Source organism: Neoarthrinium moseri (assembly GCF_022829205.1).
Source record: "Neoarthrinium moseri strain CBS 164.80 chromosome Unknown scaffold26_Wmoseri_CBS_16480, whole genome shotgun sequence".
NCBI lineage: Eukaryota > Fungi > Ascomycota > Sordariomycetes > Amphisphaeriales > Apiosporaceae > Neoarthrinium > Neoarthrinium moseri.
The window spans coordinates 234,211-252,851 of record NW_026055140.1 but is presented as its reverse complement, the minus strand read 5'-3'; the positions used below and the strand labels follow the sequence as shown (position 1 = coordinate 252,851).

General features: G+C 54.4%; 8 protein-coding genes across 8 annotated transcripts; 4 read left to right on the top strand and 4 right to left on the bottom strand.

The window, feature by feature from the left end:
* Positions 1 to 300: 300 nt before the first annotated feature.
* JN550_007057 (uncharacterized protein) lies at positions 301 to 3,665 on the bottom strand (the record flags this gene model as incomplete). Its single annotated transcript, XM_049318865.1, has 6 exons — positions 301 to 828; positions 892 to 1,193; positions 1,243 to 1,387; positions 1,438 to 3,113; positions 3,364 to 3,381; positions 3,608 to 3,665. The coding sequence occupies 6 exons, from the start codon at positions 3,663 to 3,665 to the stop codon at positions 301 to 303; spliced, it is 2,727 nt and encodes a 908-aa protein (XP_049170952.1).
* Positions 3,666 to 4,519: 854 nt separating this feature from the next.
* On the bottom strand, positions 4,520 to 5,352 carry JN550_007056 (uncharacterized protein; the record flags this gene model as incomplete). Its single annotated transcript, XM_049318864.1, has 2 exons — positions 4,520 to 5,169; positions 5,220 to 5,352. The coding sequence occupies 2 exons, from the start codon at positions 5,350 to 5,352 to the stop codon at positions 4,520 to 4,522; spliced, it is 783 nt and encodes a 260-aa protein (XP_049170951.1).
* Positions 5,353 to 5,815: 463 nt separating this feature from the next.
* JN550_007055 (uncharacterized protein) lies at positions 5,816 to 7,062 on the bottom strand (the record flags this gene model as incomplete). The annotated part of the gene is made up of 2 exons (XM_049318863.1): positions 5,816 to 6,579; positions 6,642 to 7,062. 2 exons carry the CDS (start codon positions 7,060 to 7,062, stop codon positions 5,816 to 5,818), a joined length of 1,185 nt encoding a protein of 394 aa, XP_049170950.1.
* A 120-nt stretch (positions 7,063 to 7,182) lies between these two features.
* JN550_007054 (uncharacterized protein) lies at positions 7,183 to 7,704 on the top strand (the record flags this gene model as incomplete). Its single annotated transcript, XM_049318862.1, has 1 exon — positions 7,183 to 7,704. One exon carries the CDS (start codon positions 7,183 to 7,185, stop codon positions 7,702 to 7,704), a length of 522 nt encoding a protein of 173 aa, XP_049170949.1.
* Positions 7,705 to 8,259: 555 nt separating this feature from the next.
* Positions 8,260 to 9,634, top strand: JN550_007053 (uncharacterized protein; the record flags this gene model as incomplete). Its single annotated transcript, XM_049318861.1, has 3 exons — positions 8,260 to 8,439; positions 8,517 to 8,843; positions 8,915 to 9,634. 3 exons carry the CDS (start codon positions 8,260 to 8,262, stop codon positions 9,632 to 9,634), a joined length of 1,227 nt encoding a protein of 408 aa, XP_049170948.1.
* A 120-nt stretch (positions 9,635 to 9,754) lies between these two features.
* On the bottom strand, positions 9,755 to 11,347 carry JN550_007052 (uncharacterized protein; the record flags this gene model as incomplete). The annotated part of the gene is made up of 4 exons (XM_049318859.1): positions 9,755 to 10,168; positions 10,219 to 10,360; positions 10,407 to 10,901; positions 10,956 to 11,347. The coding sequence occupies 4 exons, from the start codon at positions 11,345 to 11,347 to the stop codon at positions 9,755 to 9,757; spliced, it is 1,443 nt and encodes a 480-aa protein (XP_049170947.1).
* Positions 11,348 to 12,729: 1,382 nt separating this feature from the next.
* Positions 12,730 to 14,356, top strand: JN550_007051 (uncharacterized protein; the record flags this gene model as incomplete). The annotated part of the gene is made up of 4 exons (XM_049318858.1): positions 12,730 to 13,200; positions 13,257 to 13,380; positions 13,435 to 13,553; positions 13,610 to 14,356. The coding sequence occupies 4 exons, from the start codon at positions 12,730 to 12,732 to the stop codon at positions 14,354 to 14,356; spliced, it is 1,461 nt and encodes a 486-aa protein (XP_049170946.1).
* A 1,763-nt stretch (positions 14,357 to 16,119) lies between these two features.
* On the top strand, positions 16,120 to 18,007 carry JN550_007050 (uncharacterized protein; the record flags this gene model as incomplete). The annotated part of the gene is made up of 4 exons (XM_049318857.1): positions 16,120 to 16,434; positions 16,509 to 16,871; positions 16,950 to 17,801; positions 17,894 to 18,007. The coding sequence occupies 4 exons, from the start codon at positions 16,120 to 16,122 to the stop codon at positions 18,005 to 18,007; spliced, it is 1,644 nt and encodes a 547-aa protein (XP_049170945.1).
* Between the last annotated feature and the right edge of the window lie 634 nt (positions 18,008 to 18,641).

The window sequence follows — 18,641 nt, the reverse complement described above, 5'->3', positions numbered from 1 at the left end:
CCAATTGAATACAACCTAACAACGCCCATTGACGTGTCCGATGGGCTGATCAAGCAAGCAGTTGACCATAGCAATTAATGGCATAAGTTCGCAGAGGACAAGAACAACAATGCCATACTATTCCATACTCAATCTGTCTAATCCTACAGCGTAAATGCAAAAGGAGAGTGATCCATCCAGTCTAATGCGAATCGTAAGTCTAAAGCATCAATGCTTGCATCAATCATGTGTCTTTCATCCTGTCATTTGTCGTCCAAATCATACTCGTCCATCAATTTCTTGAGTCTTGTGTAGCATTGTTCACCCCATGAGCGCAGCTGTGTACGCCTGATACCATGTGAGAGAAACACCGCCGTCCAGCCAAGCCGGATCGAAGTTCTTTGCGGTGAAGAAGTCCCACGCCGTCTTCTGATCGACAGTTGCCAGGTTGCCGTATAGAATGCCTCTCCAGCCTCCTTCGACCTGGTCGGCACGTCCGTTGCTAAAGTAGGTCTGCCACTCCTCATTCACAAAGATGGCTGGCCTGGTGAGCTTTGTACTGGGCAAAAGCGGCAGCATGTGGATCCCCTGGATATACTCAATGTTCGTACCAAAGTATGTCGTGTGGTCGATCTTGTTCTCAAACAGAATGCCGGCAACTCGGTTCCCAATAAAGTTCGAGGGCTGCACTTTGTTGTCTGAGGTGTATAGGTAGTAATTGCTGAGAGACCTCTGGATCACGGAAAGCATCAGATTACCCCGGCCTTCCATTCTGGCATCCTTGATTGTCTTCCCCCACATCTTGATCGCATAAGCATGCATGGCATCTTCCGAGCTCGATTCTTGGTCCTTAAGGAGAAGTCAGTTTCCAGCTTGCAAGGTGGCAAGGGGTATCACCGGTGTTTGACTCACCTTGCCATCAAGGGTCTCATACAAGCCATGAGCCCAGCTGTGCCCGTGGTACCAGTCGAAGTTGCGGAATACTGGAAAGTACTTATCCTGGCTGCTTGGGTTGGCCACGTCTCTGACCAATGTGTTTACATAGTCGATGTTTGTCTTTGTCAGCCACGAAGGATCAAGATATCCAATGATGGAAGCGGCGAGGATAAAGTAGCCATAGTGAAAGTGGTGATCATTATAGTACGTGTTGCCGAAATCTGCACCATTGTTTCCTGTCTGGTAAGTTGCCGAAGAAACAAGGCCACCCCAAGCGCCTAGTGAGAGTCAGCATGGTTCCGTTATCATGAATCAATAGCGACATACTCTCGTAATACAGCGGGAACTGCTGCCGATTGAGCGTGAACCGACTGAAAGCAGCTTTCAGATTATTCAGTCCGGTCTGGGCCAGCCTCTGATTCTGTAAAAGGTCGTTCACAACATAGCACAGCTGAGCGAACTTCGCAAGTGCCTGTCAAACACATTAGCCTAACGAAGCAATGATATTAGTGCATGCCGTACCTTTCCACTAAAGTACATGGAGTTCTGGTCTGATTGCTGTTCCATGTTCTGCGAAATTTCTTTCAGGGCGACAGGCGCAATTGTATTGATGTAGGATGCCTTCAGTGTTTTCTGAGGTCCCTTGACCGGATCCCAGGGAGCAAAGTCCATGGAGACTGGCATATTAGGCTCCACCATCGTCCACGCATCTCCAACCACAGCGGTCGCTATTCCTTTGGTGGTCGTCTGAAGCTTCACTGTGGTGAGGCCTTTGTTGGTGTTTGCATCAAAACATTCGGTATGGTGCGGCAAGGCATACATCAGGAGCTTGGTATCCGAGATACCCGCTTTGGTGTAGGTGAAGGTATAGCTACCCTGCGTGTTGGCAACAGCGCCCGAAAGTGTTACAGCCGTCGGGTAGGCCCCTGATGCCGCATCCAGGACACCCTCGGCATTCCCCGGATCCTTCGTGACTTGTATAATGCCGTTGAAGGGTCTAGAAGCCCTCGCAAACCCATTATTTACAACGTTCAAGTCCAAGGTCTCGCCTCTCGACGAGTATGCATACACGTGCCACACTTTTCCGTCCTCGAGGTAGATGGTGTATTTCGTGACGCCAGCTTTCGGTCCGTTCGTCGACTTCGTGACGGTCTTGAAGAAGACTCCAGAGTTGATTGCTGGAGTTGACCCTTGATACACCGCCGTCACAAACGCCATGCCTTGAACTAGCGGAAAAGTCACCAAAGTCCTGCCTCCTGACTTGTCCAGAAGGTTCACGTTGACGGACTGTGATTGCATGCTGTCAAGTGTAAGTGCCGTCGTGGATCCAAGCTCGACGGCTGAGAGGCATAGCGACTGGATGCCAACCGGATTCAAGAAGTATCGCACAGCGTTCGTTCCAGATGATGCTTGGCCGTAGACCCTCTGGCTGGCCTCAATATGCGACACCGACAAACCCCAGCTGGCGGAGGCCCCCTGGCCCTTCGCCCATGCGACGGAGTATGGATGTACATAGGTCGGGGCATTCTGATTGCCCAAGAAGAAGTTGGCGTAAAACTTGTTTGTCTGATGCGGACCTGTGCTGGTAATACCAAGCCGAGGCACCGGATGATCTGTGCGAACCTGAAAGATCGCCGCAGGCGCGTTCAATGCAATAGGTGCAGCGAAGAGATCCGTTGAAGCATCAATCTCAGGCATCGTGGGCGAGGTATCCGATGGCTGGGGTTCTGATGGCTGGGTCTCCGACGGTGTCGGCGCCTCACTCGAAGGTGCCGTATTCTCTAGAGGCAAGTTCGTAGTCGTGGGAAGTAAAGTGCTTGAGGCTGGAGGTTCACTCGCGGGTGGTGGCTGAGCCAGGGTTGGTGTTTCGGGAAGTACACTATCTGAGAACGAAGCTTCACCCGAGGGCTCTGGTTCTGCCGGGGGTGGTGTGTTCGGAGGTGCACTGTTTGAGGACGGGGGTTCACTCGTGGGCTCTGCTTCTGCCGGAGGGGCTGTATTCGGAGGAGCTACAGGGCTCGAGAACGGCTGTTCACTCGCGGGTGTTGGCTGAGCCGGTGAAGGGGTGTTAGGGGGTATCACACTGCTTGGTGACGGTAATTCACACGAAGGCGTAGGCTGCGCGGGTTGGGGTGGTGTTGTAGTTTTGGGTGAAGGTTGATCAGCCGGCCCGAGGCTCACGATGAGCAACGAGGGATCTGGGATGCTGTTAGTGGGAAAGGGGTAAACACTTGACCTTCCTTCTGTCTCTAGAGACGTAACAACAGTCCCGTCCGTATTTGGTGTGGTCGTCGAGAGAGGAGGCAGTACCTGAGCCACAACACCCGTAACGGAAGTAGTGAGGACGGATACAGGCCGGTAGCTTTCTTTATAACGGTCCGGTTCTTGGCTTGCAGTTGGCGTGACCGGAAGCGGCAGGTATTCCTCTCTGTACCCAGGTAGTGGTACGCCTCGACTTGGACTGACCTGGAGAATCGTTAGTAAGAGATGAATCAACATGATCACACACGACAGGAAGGGATCGAGGAGAGTCTGTGGAGGCCCTGCTATCAGACAGGGGGTAGGACGCAGAACGTCAGGTCGAATTGAGCAAGCAATATGCCAGAGATATCGAGATATAGTCCGTATAATGTGTACCGAGTGGTGGTGGACGTCGTTGTTGTCACACCAACATCGAAGGTTCAAAACTTACGGGCTCGTGGCTTTTCAGGGTTTGGCGACACTTGTACGCCGTCGGGGTCGTCTATCATTGAGGCAGTTCTCTAACGAGAATGCCGGATGGTTACTTAGGAGACGATATGAGGTGTCTTACCAGGTGAGTCAAGCGAGTGAGGTCTAGAAACGCGATTGGAATGCTCGGACGAATCTCTCTAGGAATACGAAGGAGGGGTGGGTTGGTTTAGGTCGCCAATAAAGCCCATGAATGCTGAGCCGAAGAGCATCACCAAGTATCGAGAGCTTGACTCTTCTTCTCCGTGGCTGGGCGGGATGATGTGCAGCCGGGCACTTTCCTGAGCATCAGCTTTGGACGGAAGCTACGATCAGGAGCAGCGAACATACGGCAATGTCGACTACACCCGTCGTAAAGGGCCGTGGCTTTGCTGCAACGACCTCCTAATGATATCTGATGAGTTGCAGTGGTCCGAGCGATCTATAGTCTCGCTGTATTTACCGCGCCGATGTCTCGTGGCGGTCGTGAAAGAGTCGGGTCTGCCAAGTGTCTCTGAAGCCAGAAATCCGGGGGATGAACGAATGACGTTGAAAGTGCACGCAGAGCCCCACTAATGATTTGCATGCGACGCGAAGCCACGAGTTGTCTGTCTCTCCGAGGCGAGACAGCTCACGTAAATATTGGATCGCTCGGGATACTCGGGATACTCGGGATACCTCATCCGACAGCACACAGCAGTCGTATGTAGACCCTTCCACCAGTGTCGTCCGTCTAGTCTGTGTGCATCTTCCATGTGGGGTCTGAGACGGGGGGTCCGCCTTGGATGTAGCACGTGAGATCATTGTCGAAATCCAGCAGTAGTTTTATATATACCAACAAGTGCTATTGACATGGTGGCGTCTGCAGCCATACGGGGTAGCAGATCATTGAGCCTCATAATCCCAAAGCGTCGTATTGACTGTCATCAGCGGCCGCTACTGAACGTAACTTTGATGGTTGGTATGGTTTCCTCAATGACGATCCTCCATACGCGTTTCGAGAACGGGTGCGGTCTCCTCCTGTAGCATGAGATCTGGCGTCCTCCTCGCGCCTATGCCGCCTCTTCTTGTTCTCCCTGCCCTTGCTGTCCGCGTCTGTCTTGTTCTCCTTCTCCAGGCGGCGCAGAACCTTCCTGTCCAGGACCCAGGGCTTGCTCAGCACCTCCGATCTAAAGTCCCTGATCTTGTTCCAGAACTGGACCTCCTGGTTTGTCGACCGGATCCTCTGCAGCTTCTGGATCTTGATCACCTTCTGGTCCCGAAACAGCTTCAGGTTCCCTTTGACGTCGACGACCATGCCTACGTCGACATCGGGGTACAGATCTGCTGCCGGCTCCGCGGCGGACTCTGCCTTGACAGCAGTATGCGCTGTGTGCTTCGGGTCGGCAGGCTGGGGGATGCTGACGGAGCACTCGATGCATACTCCAGTGCTGTCGTCTACTGTGTAGACACGGCGAGTTTGAAAGGAATCAATTGCCACCACGACCCCAACCACGCGCACCCATCGGATGGGGTGGTTCAGGTGGAAGAAGGTATCATCTTGGCCTGACGCGCAGGTGAGAACAGTGGCCCCGAAGCATTCGAGGCGGAATTACCTTGGAACCCGGGATGCCATCGCAGCTGCGGGATATCGCTCGCCCGAAACGGGCACCACTTGGTGATGGTCGGCGACAAGTGATAGCAATACTGTGGGTACTCTTCGTAGTCGGGCACCGCAGCACTTGTCATGGCATGGTGTAGTGTAGAGCTGAGACCCTGGCGGATAGCGAGGCAGCGACAATCGTGAGGGTGTCTTGGCCCATGGAACTGGAGTGCCGCACATTTTCAATTAAGAGACAGGCGCGTCGTTGCAGGGTCCCCGCGTCACCTGTTGGCCAGGTGATACGCTATAGGCTAGCCCAGTAGCCCGACAAGTGTCTTGGCCACTGGAACACATAGCTTCACCAATAGACAATAGATCGGAACCCTAGTGAACCAAGTGCATGGTCTGGTAGTATTGTATAGTTTTCTTTCGTGCTATAAGAACACGAAGCAGAGGCTCCATAAATCCTTGCGAGCTTGCTGGATGGGGTACGCGCCCGAAATCAGATCAACCCATCGCAAGCCATGCCCCTTCCCTTCCCTTCCCAACAACCCAGCCTTCAACTCCAGAAAACGCCAATTATGCCGCGCATCAAACCAGGTACAATCTTCAGGACTTTGCCTTCTTGGCCCGACCGCCCTTCCCAGACTTGGAGCTCTCTGCCGGTGCTTTCCTCTTCAGCTTCTGAGCCGCAGCCTGGAAGGCCTCCTCCGATGGCTCTTCAAAATCTGCACCGCCGTATTTTGCCGCCAGGTTGTCCAGAAAGCCGCTGCGTGACTTCTGGTTGCGTTGAATGAGCGCCGCCAGATCAGCCTCGGGATCCTTCTTGCCCTTCTTGCCCTGCTTCCCCTTGTTGCCGAAAAGCTTGTCGTGGACACCGAGTTCCTTGGCATAGTCCTCAGCCTCTGTCGCCTCGCCCTGAGCGGCCTTGATGCGTGCATTCTTGGACTTCTTGGACTCCTTGGTGTATGTCTTGTAAGCCTCGACGTCCTTGTTGGCAATTGCTTCGTCGATGATCGCGCGGAAACGCTCGTCGTCCTCCAGGACGTTACTCAACATAACCTCCTCGTAGATGCCATCCATGTTGCCCTCGTGTTTCTCGTACGCAACTAGCAGGTCGTCCTTCTCCTCGTCCGAGTTCTTGTACTCGTCGGCGAACTTCTTGATCGCATCTTCGGAAATGGCATCGCGGAATTGTTCTTGGTAGAAGTCGCTCCAGGCAAAGTCGGATCCGCCAAGTGACTCTGAAGTTTCACCCGTCGCATCGTATCGCTTTCGACGTACGGGATCGGAGAGGACGGCGTAGGCAAGTGCGACCTGCTGGAACTTTTCCTTGGCGGCCTGCTTCTCGGACTCGGAGCCCTGGACCTTGTCTGCATTGGGTATTAGAGAGCCTTTTCGACCCAAAGAAACCACAGTGGTCCCGATTTCGTACCTGGGTGGGTTCGCAGGGCTTGCTTGCGATACGCCGACTTGATCTTGTCTGCGCTGGCTTCGCGGTCGACCTCGAGAACCTCGTAGGGATCAATGTTGGCTTGGTCGCCCTGGAGGATATCCTCCGACTCGGAATCAGACATATTGGTGTTGCTCAGTGCCGTGTGAGACCGGAAGAAGTAGTCGCCGGGTTGGAAATTGGGTTGCGACTTGATGATGTTTCTTGAGGAGCTCGGGTGGTGTGAGCGAGTTCGTATTTCGTGATCGGTTGGCTGCGCGTCAGACGCGTTCAGATAGATGGGATAGACCCTGGCCCTGGCAGTGACGGTAAGTAGCAGGGACAGGATTATGCAGGCAATTGGCTTATCGATAAGTGTCGGTGTGCTTAAGTAGTTATGCATCCGCGGGGTAGTAGTGCACATTGCTGGTCCCGAGGTAGCTTCAGTCACTTTGATGTGACTTCTGCAAATGAAGCCGTCGCTGGCTTACACTACGATACACACGGTTTACTTCGCTCCGCGCCTCCCCAGGAGATCTTTATAATGGCAGACCTCGCACTATCTATAACGGCTGGAGATCATGCATCGTACCTGAAGTACGCCTTGTCCTTGGCAACGCAATCGCCGCCCAAACCCACAAACTACAGAGTCGGCGCTGTCCTCCTCGATGTAGCTACCAATGAGATCCTGTCAACCGGCTATACTCTGGAGCTGCCAGGAAACACACATGCAGAACAGTGCTGCTTTGAGAAGCTGGCATCAAAGCATTCCATAGATGCAGGCCAGCTCTCCGACATCCTCCCTGTTGAAGTTGCCCTTTACACCACCATGGAGCCCTGTTCATTCCGTCTGAGCGGGAACTTGCCCTGTGTCGACCGGATTTTGAACATCGGGGGCAAGATCAAGACTGTCTACGTGGGCGTTCAAGAGCCCGAGAAGTTTGTGAGCGACAACTCGGGCAAGGCCAAGCTGGAGAAGGCAGGGGTCAAGTTTGTTCATGTTGGAGGCCTGGAGGAACGCATACTCGAGGTCGCAACCGCTGGTCACGAGAAGAGCAATGCATAGACATTCCGTCATATTATCATCTCATTCGCATGGTTGACCGGCAAGATATCTGTTTCCGTGAGAACCAACGCCGCTCCACAGCACCAAGCCCGTCAGGCAGGGCAATGGCTTCACATGTGCCTTCGCCCAACATACGATGGAGTCTTGGGGAAATCTCTCCTCAGGTTACCCACTCGCCCCCGGAGTGACAAGGGCTTCTCCTCATATCTCCTCATCTTCTCCAACTGTCAGGTCGCTTCGTGCAGAGTTACCGACGATGATCCAAGATTTGGGGACAGGGGATCTCGGTTGGGTTCCCGAATAGTCTATCCCCCAAGCAATCCCGCATTCTTATTGGAGGATCTTGCAACCCCAAGCCTACGGCTCCAAGACAGCGTTAGGCCAGAACAGTCACGACGGGCCAACAGTCTCCGCCATCTTCAATGGGGTATAGCAATCGCGTCGACTTACTAGAAAGCGCGGATGGTATAAATGACGTTGAGCCGCCAAAGAAAAAAAAGAGATTTATGTAGTATCTTTCAGGTCGCAGTGTCCTGAAGTAGCCAAACCGTCAATATGCGCTTCAATCTTGTGAGCGCGGTTCCAGCCGCTCTACTAGCATCCCAAGTAGATGCTCGTCCATCTGCCAGGCAAGTTCCAGAGGGCTTCGTGACAACCAAGGGCACCAAGTTCCAGCTCGATGGTGAAGACTTCTACTTCGCTGGCAGCAATGCGTACTATTTCCCTTTCAACAACGTGAGTGGCCTTCATCAACAAAAGTTTGACTCATCTAGTCTATGGCACGAGGCTAACGTCTGCTACTACTGCTCCAGAACCAAGCCGATGTCGAACTGGGACTTCAAGCTGCCAAAGATGCCGGCCTCAAGGTGTTTCGAACTTGGGGCTTTAACGACAAGAACGTGACGTACAACCCCAATGGCTTGCCTCAGTACGGAAACGAGGGCGCCGGCACGACCGAGGTTATCTTCCAGCGCTGGGAAAACGGCACCCCGACAATTGACATCAGCGCCTTCGACAAGGTGGTCAATGCCGCTGCCAACGTTGGCATCAAGCTCATTGTCGCCTTCACCAACAACTGGGCCGACTATGGCGGTATGGACGTCTACACTGTCAACCTCGGTGGGCAGTATCACGACGATGTAAGAGCGTCCTAATCGTTTTGGACTCACTCGATAAGACTGATCGCTGACCTGTTTCCAACTTGTTCTAGTTCTACGTCCTGCCGCAGATCAAAGACGCCTACAAGAACTACGTCAACACCTTCGTCACCCGGTACCGCGACTCGCCGGCCATTATGGCGTGGGAGCTGGCCAACGAGCCGCGCTGCGGGGCCGACGCGACGCGCAACCTGCCGCGCAGCGCCAACTGCACGACGGCGACGCTCAGCGGCTGGATCGACGAGATGAGCGCCTACGTCAAGAGCCTCGACCCGCACCACCTGGTGACGTGGGGCGGCGAGGGCGAGTTCAACCTGGCGGGCGGGTCCGACGACTGGGCCTACGCCGGCTCCGACGGCGGCGACTTCGACCACGAGATCGCCCTGCCCAACATCGACTTCGGCGTCTTCCACTCGTACCCGGACTGGTGGTCCAAGACGGTCGAGTGGGCCAACCAGTGGGTCCGCGACCACGCCGCCGCCGGCCAGCGCGCCGGCAAGCCCGTCGTGCACGAGGAGTACGGCTGGTTGACCCCGGAGGCACGGCTCGCGAACCTGGGCAAGGTGGCTGCCGAGAACGAGACCCGCGTCGCCGTCCTTGGCGGCTGGCAGAGTATTATGGAGGAGGCCGAGATGCCGGACATGTATTGGCAGTTTGGCTTCTCCAACTTTTCCTACGGCCGAAACCACGATGATGGGTTCACGATCTTCCTGGATGACTCGGAGGCACAGCCTCTGGTATACGAGCATGCGGCTAGGGTCAACTCTGCGTAGAGTCGGAATAGGTCCAGTGAAGCCGAAGGCTCCTCAGTAGAAGCCATCGTTCCAGGCAGTCCAGCATTTGTAACAACAAGATAAATTCTCTACCTCATTGCTTATCTCCCTTTTGATATATCACGAGTTGTCCGATCGAGCGCCGTCTGAGCGATCCTCTTCGTGTCTCTCCTGCTCCGTTCTTTCTCTTTCCTTTTCCCTGTTCTTGAACATAACGAGCAGTCCGAGATCGTAGCAGGCCTTCAACCCGCCTGCGATCACAAAAGATACCCAGAGAAGGTTCTTCTCTGCCAAGACCCCAGTAATCAGGGGTCCTAACGTCTGAGACGAGGTCCTCACGACGTTGATCGTTCCCATGACGGCCGTGCGCTCCGCTGGCAGGATCATCATGGCGAGAAAGGCAGACCTGGGAGGCGTGTCCATGGACTGAGTGCAGGCGCGCAACACGAGGAAAAGAAGAGACCAGTGCACTTCATTTGGAAGTGGTATCAAGGCCAGGCACACCGAAGAAGGGAGGTGCGTGCAGACCATGGTCTGCAAAGTCTTTAGTACGAGTTTCGTGGAGCGGCTGAAGAGGTCCTTACTTTGATATTGCCAAGTCTCCTGGAAACTGATGCAGCTAGAAGCATAGACGCAGCGGTGACTATGCTTGTGACGAGGAAGATCGTCCCTAGTCTTCCTTCTTCAATATTGAAGCGTGTATGAAAGAAGTATGTAATCCAGGAGCTATACCTGTTAGTCGACGGACTGGGAGAAGAGGTCAATGGCTTACATTGTAGCTAAACCGGATGCAAAAGAGTCCAAGGCAAACAGGAAGCAGAGCTCTATCAACATCCCAATGCTCTCCTTGCTTACGTCCGGGAGCAAGGACCGGAAGCCTCTTTTCGGCGGTACGGCAGCTACTGTCTCCGATGGCACAGCGTCGCCATCTAGAAGAGGCGTAGTTTCGCTGCCATTGGCTCTTGAACGCGCTTGCTCTTGTTTCTTCTCAGATTCGACCTTGTGGCTTAGCATCAGAGCCAAGATTGTCTTCAGCACGCCGAGGCCAGCATAGATGTAGAAGATGATACGATAGGCCTGCACCTTGTCCCACTCTAGGCCATTGATCAGGCGGTGGATAGTCAGACCCCCTGTCAACATGCCAAAAGCGGTACCGAGGGACCCTGAGAGGCTATACCAAGCGTATACATGAGCTCTATCACCCGGCTCGGTCAAATGCGCAACAATGCTTTCTTCAATGGCTCTAAAAGGGCCAATCTCGCTGCCGCTATACATCAGGTATCAGAAAGGTCCATTTTGGGGGCATGTATTATAGTCTAACCTTGGACTGATGACGCCGACTATTGCCGCAAGAAGCAGAATCCAATAGTTGCCAAACAGAGCAAAGACAACGCCACTGGTTGTCATTAACGCGGCTCCAAGCACCAGGATCGCCTTCCGGCCTAGTGCGTCGGCGAAAAGAGTGAGGAAGAAGCTAATGCAGATATCGCCGGCAAGGGTCAGGGTCATGAAGAGTCCAATCTGCGTCTTCGAAATGCCCAGCGCCTCCAGATAGGCGACGAGGATGAGCGTGGACGCGCCATACGCGAAAAGCCGCACGAATCGCTGAAAACAGAGTAGCTTGACGTCGAAGGGCGAGTTGTAGACAGCAGTGAGGCCCAACTCCTCCAAGCTTCGCTTAAGAAAGCTGGTGCTCTCTTGGTCGGATGTCATGGCAATGGCTTCCAGAGCTTGACTGTTTTGTGCGAGCTTGGATTGACCGTTCGTTGGTGGCTCGCATAGAAGCCCTCAAAATTTTGAGGCTTCAAGTAGCCGCTACTCTAGGCACCCATATTCGAGCTACTGCGTTCCGTGGATCGACCTAATTGCGCCCTCTGATCCTCCGGCGCGAAAGCCAGCGCGGGTCTGAGTAGTGCCCGGGGCCAATCATGCCCGCCAAGAGTGCGCGCAGAGCCCACTGTCTGCCACATGTGAGCACATCAAGGAGACGGCGGGGAAATCATGAAGAAGTCGATGATTAACCGTACGGCCAGTCGTGGTGTACTCAAGTAGGTATATCTCGAGTCTGATGTGTGCTGCAGCAGAAGAGGTCTTGGCCCTCGATGAGAAGGTGCTGAAATCCAACCCACCACATACCGCCGCAGTGCTGCAGCTTTGTAGTGGCGGTGGGGCAACTCAGCGGCCGTGGCGCACCCCTACATTCCTAGCTTACAGGCCTGGGCTCTTGGGGCTTCGGCCGTCACCCCAGATTTGAACTTCTGTATACCACGGACTGGCTGATCGCTGGGGATCAAGTCCACCACGATGACTCAGCGGTCGTTTACAACCCCCCGTCGACTCCTGTGTAAGATGCTTGCATCATGAACAGTGGAGCTCAGTATGGTTCGACATTTCTCACTCCCCGAGGGAGGTCCGTTCGATCGCCGTTCCGAGGCCGAGTGTCTCATAGCCGTGATAGCACATGCGCGACTACCTCGACTTCACAGGTGGTCTTCAACTGGCAGTACTGAAACTAGGGTTGCACGTACCATCGTTCGATTCATCCTCTTGGGGGAGGTTGGCAATACGTATACCTACAGCAACCTGAGATGGTACTGTGTTTTTATGTCACATCCAAGCCAGGTAGACGACAGGATAATTGGCCGAATCTGTACAACCACACCACTGAGAACTACCAACGCGTCCCCCCACCCGTCCGATCTGGGCCTACAATCCGCCGAATGGAGTAGATCTCGCTACACAATCTGGCATCCATGTGCGCCTTTTCTGGGGCAGCTTCAAGCCTACCGACTGTCACGAGTCAAGATTGGGTCGTTCCGCAGGTGGGGAGCCGCAACGATCGATCGGAACGTGGGGTGCGGGGTCTAGTTTCAACTATTGAAACTGGGGCAGCACGGGTCGGGGTTGCGGGATGCATGGATGATTCCGTGTCACTCATATAAGAATCTCAGTCCGTCCTCTCAAGCAGACTACAGGCACGAATATAGACGCATCGAGACAGCCCGTAGGATACCTGCACTGTAGAGATAATCTCTACCCGCCAACGCCCAAGTTCCGCCCGACATCTGGACCCACGTGTCACAACCGACTACAAGATGGGCAACACCCAAGGAATCGAGTCCACAGACCAGGGGGATCTCCCCATCGTCTGGAGAGACTCGACGGACCCCGAAACATACTATGAGGCGGTATGGGGCCGTGTCTTCAACGTGCGCCGCGACACCAAGCGACAGCCGCGAGCTGTAGTGCGCGTCTCGAAGGCATCCCACATCAAAGCAGCCGTGGATCTCGCGAACAAGGAGAACTGTCGTGTCTCTGTCCGCAGCGGTGGCCACAGCTGGGCTGCATGGAGCGTGCGGGACGATGCCATCCTGCTTGACCTGGGCAATTTCAGGGAAATCAGCTACAATGACGATTCCAAGATCGTGTCTTGTACCACCCCTACACACGGCAAAGAGCTGAACGAGTTCCTGAGGACCAAGGGCAGGCTTTTTGCAGGTGGACACTGCCCGGATGTGGGTCTAGGCGGCTTCCTGCTCCAGGGAGGTATGGGTTGGAATTGCAAGGTTGGTACACTTCCTCCATCTGGTGCAAAGGGCGTTCAGCTAACCCGAAACCCAAGAACTGGGGTTGGTCGTGCGAGCAGATCCACAGCTTGGATGTGGTCACTGCTGATGGAGAGGAGATCCACTGCAGTGCTAACGAGAATGCCGACCTCTACTGGGCTGCGCGCGGCTCAGGGCCAGGTAAGATATCCCAAGCCAGTCCACCGACGCGGACGAGAGTCTGACATATCCCAGGGTTTCCGGCGGTGATTGTACGGTACCACCTCAACACTCGCCCGTTGTTGGAGTTGTATGAGTCCGTCTATATCTTCCTCATCTCGGAGTACAGGAAGGTGCTTCAATGGGTTATCGATGTAAGTCAATGTGCACGCTGAGGTTGTACATGGTGCAGTTGGCTAAACCTACGCAGGTCTGCCCAACTGCAGACGAAGGTACGGAGATTGTGGGCACCTCTCGCTACCTCGAAGGGGAGGACGAGATCTCGATGATCGCAGCCTTCACCTCTTTCAAACCAAACCGAGAAGAGGCAGAAAAGGCCCTCAAACCGATCCACGATAGCCGACCGAGCAACTCCAAGTTCGAGATATACTGCGGCACAACGAGCCTTGCTCAGCAGTACGTCAATCAAGGAGAGGCTAACCCGAAGAACCACCGATACTGCGCTGAGAACGCGTACATCGAGAACGACGCGGACGTGCCTGCGGCGCTGGAGAAGGCCTTCACGACCCTGCCGAGCAAGAAGGCCTTTTCACTCTACTTTTCCATGAACCCCACATCGCGGCGCCCACTGCCTGACATGGCGCTTAGCATGCAAACGGATCACTATTTTGCCATATACACCGTCTGGGAGAATGAGGCCGACGACGAGCGCTGCACCAACTGGGTCCGCAGCACGATGCGCGAGATGAAGAAACACGATACCGGAAGCTACATGGGCGATGCCGACTTCCAGGTCCGAGGGACCAAGTTCTGGAGTCAAGAGAACGGCAAGAAGTTGATGGAGATTAGAAGGAAACGGGATCCCAAGGGCCGAATCTGCGGTTACCTCGACTCGGGCGATAAGAGCGGTATCAAGGGTCTCGCGAATGATTTTGACAAGGACGAAACGAACGGACCAGATTCGCTGGCACCTCAACTAGAGACATTGGCTGTCTAGTCGAGCACAGATCTCGCGATGCACACCAATTGTCAAGTGGGTGGTGTCCTGGATCTCCGTAACAGCTACGAAGGTGATGGTGCAACGTGTGTTGGAGAGAAAGGAAATTCCTGTATAAACATAGCATGTCTACAAGGAGCCTGTAGTCGGTTTTCGGACTGATACCCATTGTATAGAATAGAAAGAATGCATACATAGAAGCCAAATAAATAACTTACCGTCGCTGACTCCACTTTTTGGGCACTACCTAAAGCGGCAGATGTGGCTGGTTACTCATCAATATATCGTCCCCATCTGCCGACCAGGGCAAATATGTCATTGAACTGTGCAGTACCTGGGCAACCACCACGCAGGCTAATGCTGAATTGATTGTGCTCCTCTATGACGATTGGCCGGCAGTTCGTCGTAGATTTCCCGCCTACGTGGATACTTGTGGATTCCTGCTTCGATCTGAGTTTGACACTGGTGCAGACGATGAAAGTCATCTGATTGCTGCGCGGCAATTCGGGCTATTCGGGCTATAACGCCCAGTTCCGACAAGAGGCTCACCAGGGTCCTGGTGTTTCTAAATGCTGGGAGATCCGGGCGCGTACCAACCCCTGGCCCGCTATTCCTGGCTATGACGAAGGCCCGTTCTGGGGCGTCTGCGCACCTATCGGGTCCTGTGCAGTAGGTCGCGGCAAGTAAGGCTGGTCTAAGGACAATCAATTCCCCCCTCGACCAATCAGACGGCGCGCAATGCCGTTCGCCAGCCCGAGACCGACTCCCAGAGACCCTTGACCAAGGCTTGACATATTCTCCGGATTAGGTCACCAACGCTCTTAGCCTCATCCACTTCGCGGGCTCCCATTGGGCCGTTGCATCTGCCGACACCGTATTGCCTGTCTGCTGTCCCATAGATAATGTGCTTCGGCTGGGAATGAACATGGCGAACAAGCGAGGCACCCCAGAACCCCCAGAACCCCAGAAACTGGGCGCAGCACTACCAAGAAAGCCACGCCTTTATTGTAGCATAGGTAGTAGATTTGGCCGTGGTCTAAGAGGATCTCAGTGCCAAGTTCCCCACCCCCTCATGACCCCCCATGGGGCAATTTGCCAGACTCGACTCGTATTGAGGGGTGATGACCAAGGAGCTGGGATCACGATGGACCAGGGTTTGGAGTTTGGAACAAGCAATATGTGAAGAGACACAACACGAGATATGGAAAATGCTTAAGTGATTGCAAAGCTTCACGCAAAGCTTCAATCCTAGACGAGACCAATCGAACCAATTGCTTGCAGGATGGCAGGCCTTAGAGTACACGCATGACCTGGTTTGCCAGATAATGGAGGCCCCACCAGTTCGGCTAAGCAACTGTATTAGTGTCACTACATAGCCTTTGGCTAACAATATCAAGCCGAGATACCGAGATACCTGCGCCGTGGGAACGGTATGCAGGACCTATAACACACTTACCAACCAGGGTACTTGATACATCGACAACGGTGATCAGTTCCACAATCAAGTGCCTATCCCGTCAACCCCCTGGGCCTGGTAAGCAATCAATATTGTATATTAGCCAGACGACGAGCCAGCGTTTTTGATATCTGCTTCATCACTTGTTGTCCCTACGTCAATTAACCCAGCCTGGTTGGAGACCGTACAGCGTTCCCTCCTCCTTCCCAAGGCCAGTGCAAAACCGGGTTTCAACAACCCTCCAACTCAGCCCACCACACCGTCTGAGATCATTTCGGACCTGGGCTCGATATATCGTTTCATCACCATGCAGGCTGTAGAAGACTCGCTGCTGGTGAGTCTGTTGACTCAATACTGGCTCCCCATCTCAGTCTCAGTCATTGTGCTATGGCTGGTCAAGAACCGGTTCAACAATGGCCTACACAAATATCCAGGCCCGTTCCTGGCCTCGTTGACCGACTGGTGGCGATTCTGTGACGTCTATGGGCAGAGACCGGAAGTGACACATCAGAAACTTCACGCAAGATACGGCGATGTGGTCCGTCTGGGCCCCAACACACTATCTTTCGCCGACCCCAAGGCTCTGAAGACCATCTACGGACTGAACAAGGGGTTCCTCAAGGTCAGTGCTCCTCTGATACAGTGGAAACCACCGAATCAAATAGTGACAGCGGCTAACATGAGACGAAAATATAGTCCGACTTCTACATAGTCCAGCAATCAGTGGTCTCAGGCCACCGGCTGGCGTCGCTGTTCAGCACGACGGACAACGACTTCCACTCGCAGTTCCGGCGCAGCGTCAACGCGGCCTTCAGCATGTCGGCGCTGGTACAGTACGAGCCCTTTGTCGACAACACGACCAAGCTGTTCCTCGACCAGACCGAGAAGCTGTTCGCCAACAACATCGACGGCTGCGACTTCACCAAGTGGCTGCAGTTCTACGCCTTCGACGTCATCGGCGAGATCACCTACAGCAAGCGCCACGGCTTCGTCGAGAAGAACGAGGACATTGACGGCATCATCAAGTACCTGGCCAACCTGTTCCTCTACGTCGCTCCTGTAAGTATCATCCAGATCTCCCTGGTTCTTGATATGAGATAGGCTATCCCCGTATAAGAGACTAACATGCTCATCCAGGTCGGCCAAATCCCCTTCCTCGACCTCATCTTCCTCAAGAACCCGCTGTATCTTAAGCTCTCGCAATGGGGTCTCATCGACTCGACCTTCCCCGTGGCCAAGTTCGCGCAGGCGCGCATGGCGGAGCGGCTGGGGACGGGGGCGAAGGGGGCCGGGGCCAAGTCGCAGCCGCTGCTGCCGGTGGCGGACGCCAAGGTGGGCGTCAAGTCGCCGGACCTGCTGTCCAAGTTCCTGGCGGCGCGCGAGGCGCGGCCCGACTTCATGTCGGACACGCTGGTGCAGACCATGGCCGTGTCCATGGCCTTCGCGGGCTCCGAGACCACGGCCATCTCGCTCGCCAGCGTCTTCTACTACCTGCTGCGCAACGAGGCGGCGCTGGAGCGGCTGCGCGCCGAGCTCGACGACTTCGCGCGCCAAGGCGGCTTCAGCGACGTCCAGTCCGGCCTCGTCACCTGGACCGAGGCCCAGAAGCTGCCCTACCTCGACGCCTGCATCAAGGAGGCCTTCCGGCTGCACCCGGCGGCGGGCCTGCCGCTGGAGCGCATCGTGCCGCCGCAGGGGGCCGAGATCGCGGGCGAGTTCGTCAAGGGCGGCACCATCGTCGGCTGCTCGGCCTGGATCATCCACCGCCGGCCCGAGATCTGGGGCCCGGACGTCGACGTCTACCGGCCGGAGCGGTTCCTGGTGGACGAGAGCCTGACGGGCGAGGCGCGGGCTGAGGACGAGAAGCGCGTGCGCGAGATGAACGGCATGATGTTCCAGTTCGGCATGGGCAGCCGCACGTGCATCGGCAAGAACATCAGCCTGCTGGAGATCTACAAACTGGTACCCAGTCTGCTGCGGCGGTTCGAGGTGAGTATTGTCCCCGGTGCTATTACTAGCAGTTTTCTTGGATACCTACCAAGTTGAGTTCCGATATGCTGACCGTGCTTTTCTCATGACAGATCCGTTTCAAGGACCCCAACGAGGAGTGGCAGCTGGTGAACGCCTGGTTCGTCAAGCAGAACAACTTCCAGGCCATGTTTGAGCCGCGAGAAATCGTGCAGCCTGTGGCATAATGCGAGGGCTCTCAGAATAGTCAGCAGGCGGCATAGCCCGCCCTTTCGGATACCCCTGGGCTGATTCATAGAACAAATTGATAGGATGCGAAGCGGAACAGAAAGGCAGCGAGAGGAGCAACAGCCGTGCCATGCGAGTGCGGGTGCGTGTGATGTGTTCCACAGTATATAGCCATTTCACGTGTTACGAGTTCACACACATGATGATTGCGTATAGATATCTTACACAGATTACCATAGCAAAAATACTTGTAAAATCAAAATAGTCCAGCTAAGCGTTTTCAGCCTCATCTTGGCACTGTTGTGTACAGGTTAGTAAGATAATCCGAGATCTGGCATAAAACGATGACAGAGAAAGGAGAAGAAATCAAAGACTCAAAACGAAATAGTGAAACTCATAAATTAATAGCGAAAGCCCCAGGTATCCTGTGACAAGGGCAAATGCTTGGACGTGGATGTGGTAGTCAGGTGCCTGTCAGATCAAGAGATGCTGTAGGGTTGACCTATGCACTCGACTTGAGTCATAGGATTAAATCGGAGATCTGGGCTCAAAACGATATATCTACCTCGACACAAGCAGATCACCACTATTGTTCACCTATTCAGGTCAGGAATACGTCTTTCTGCACAGTCA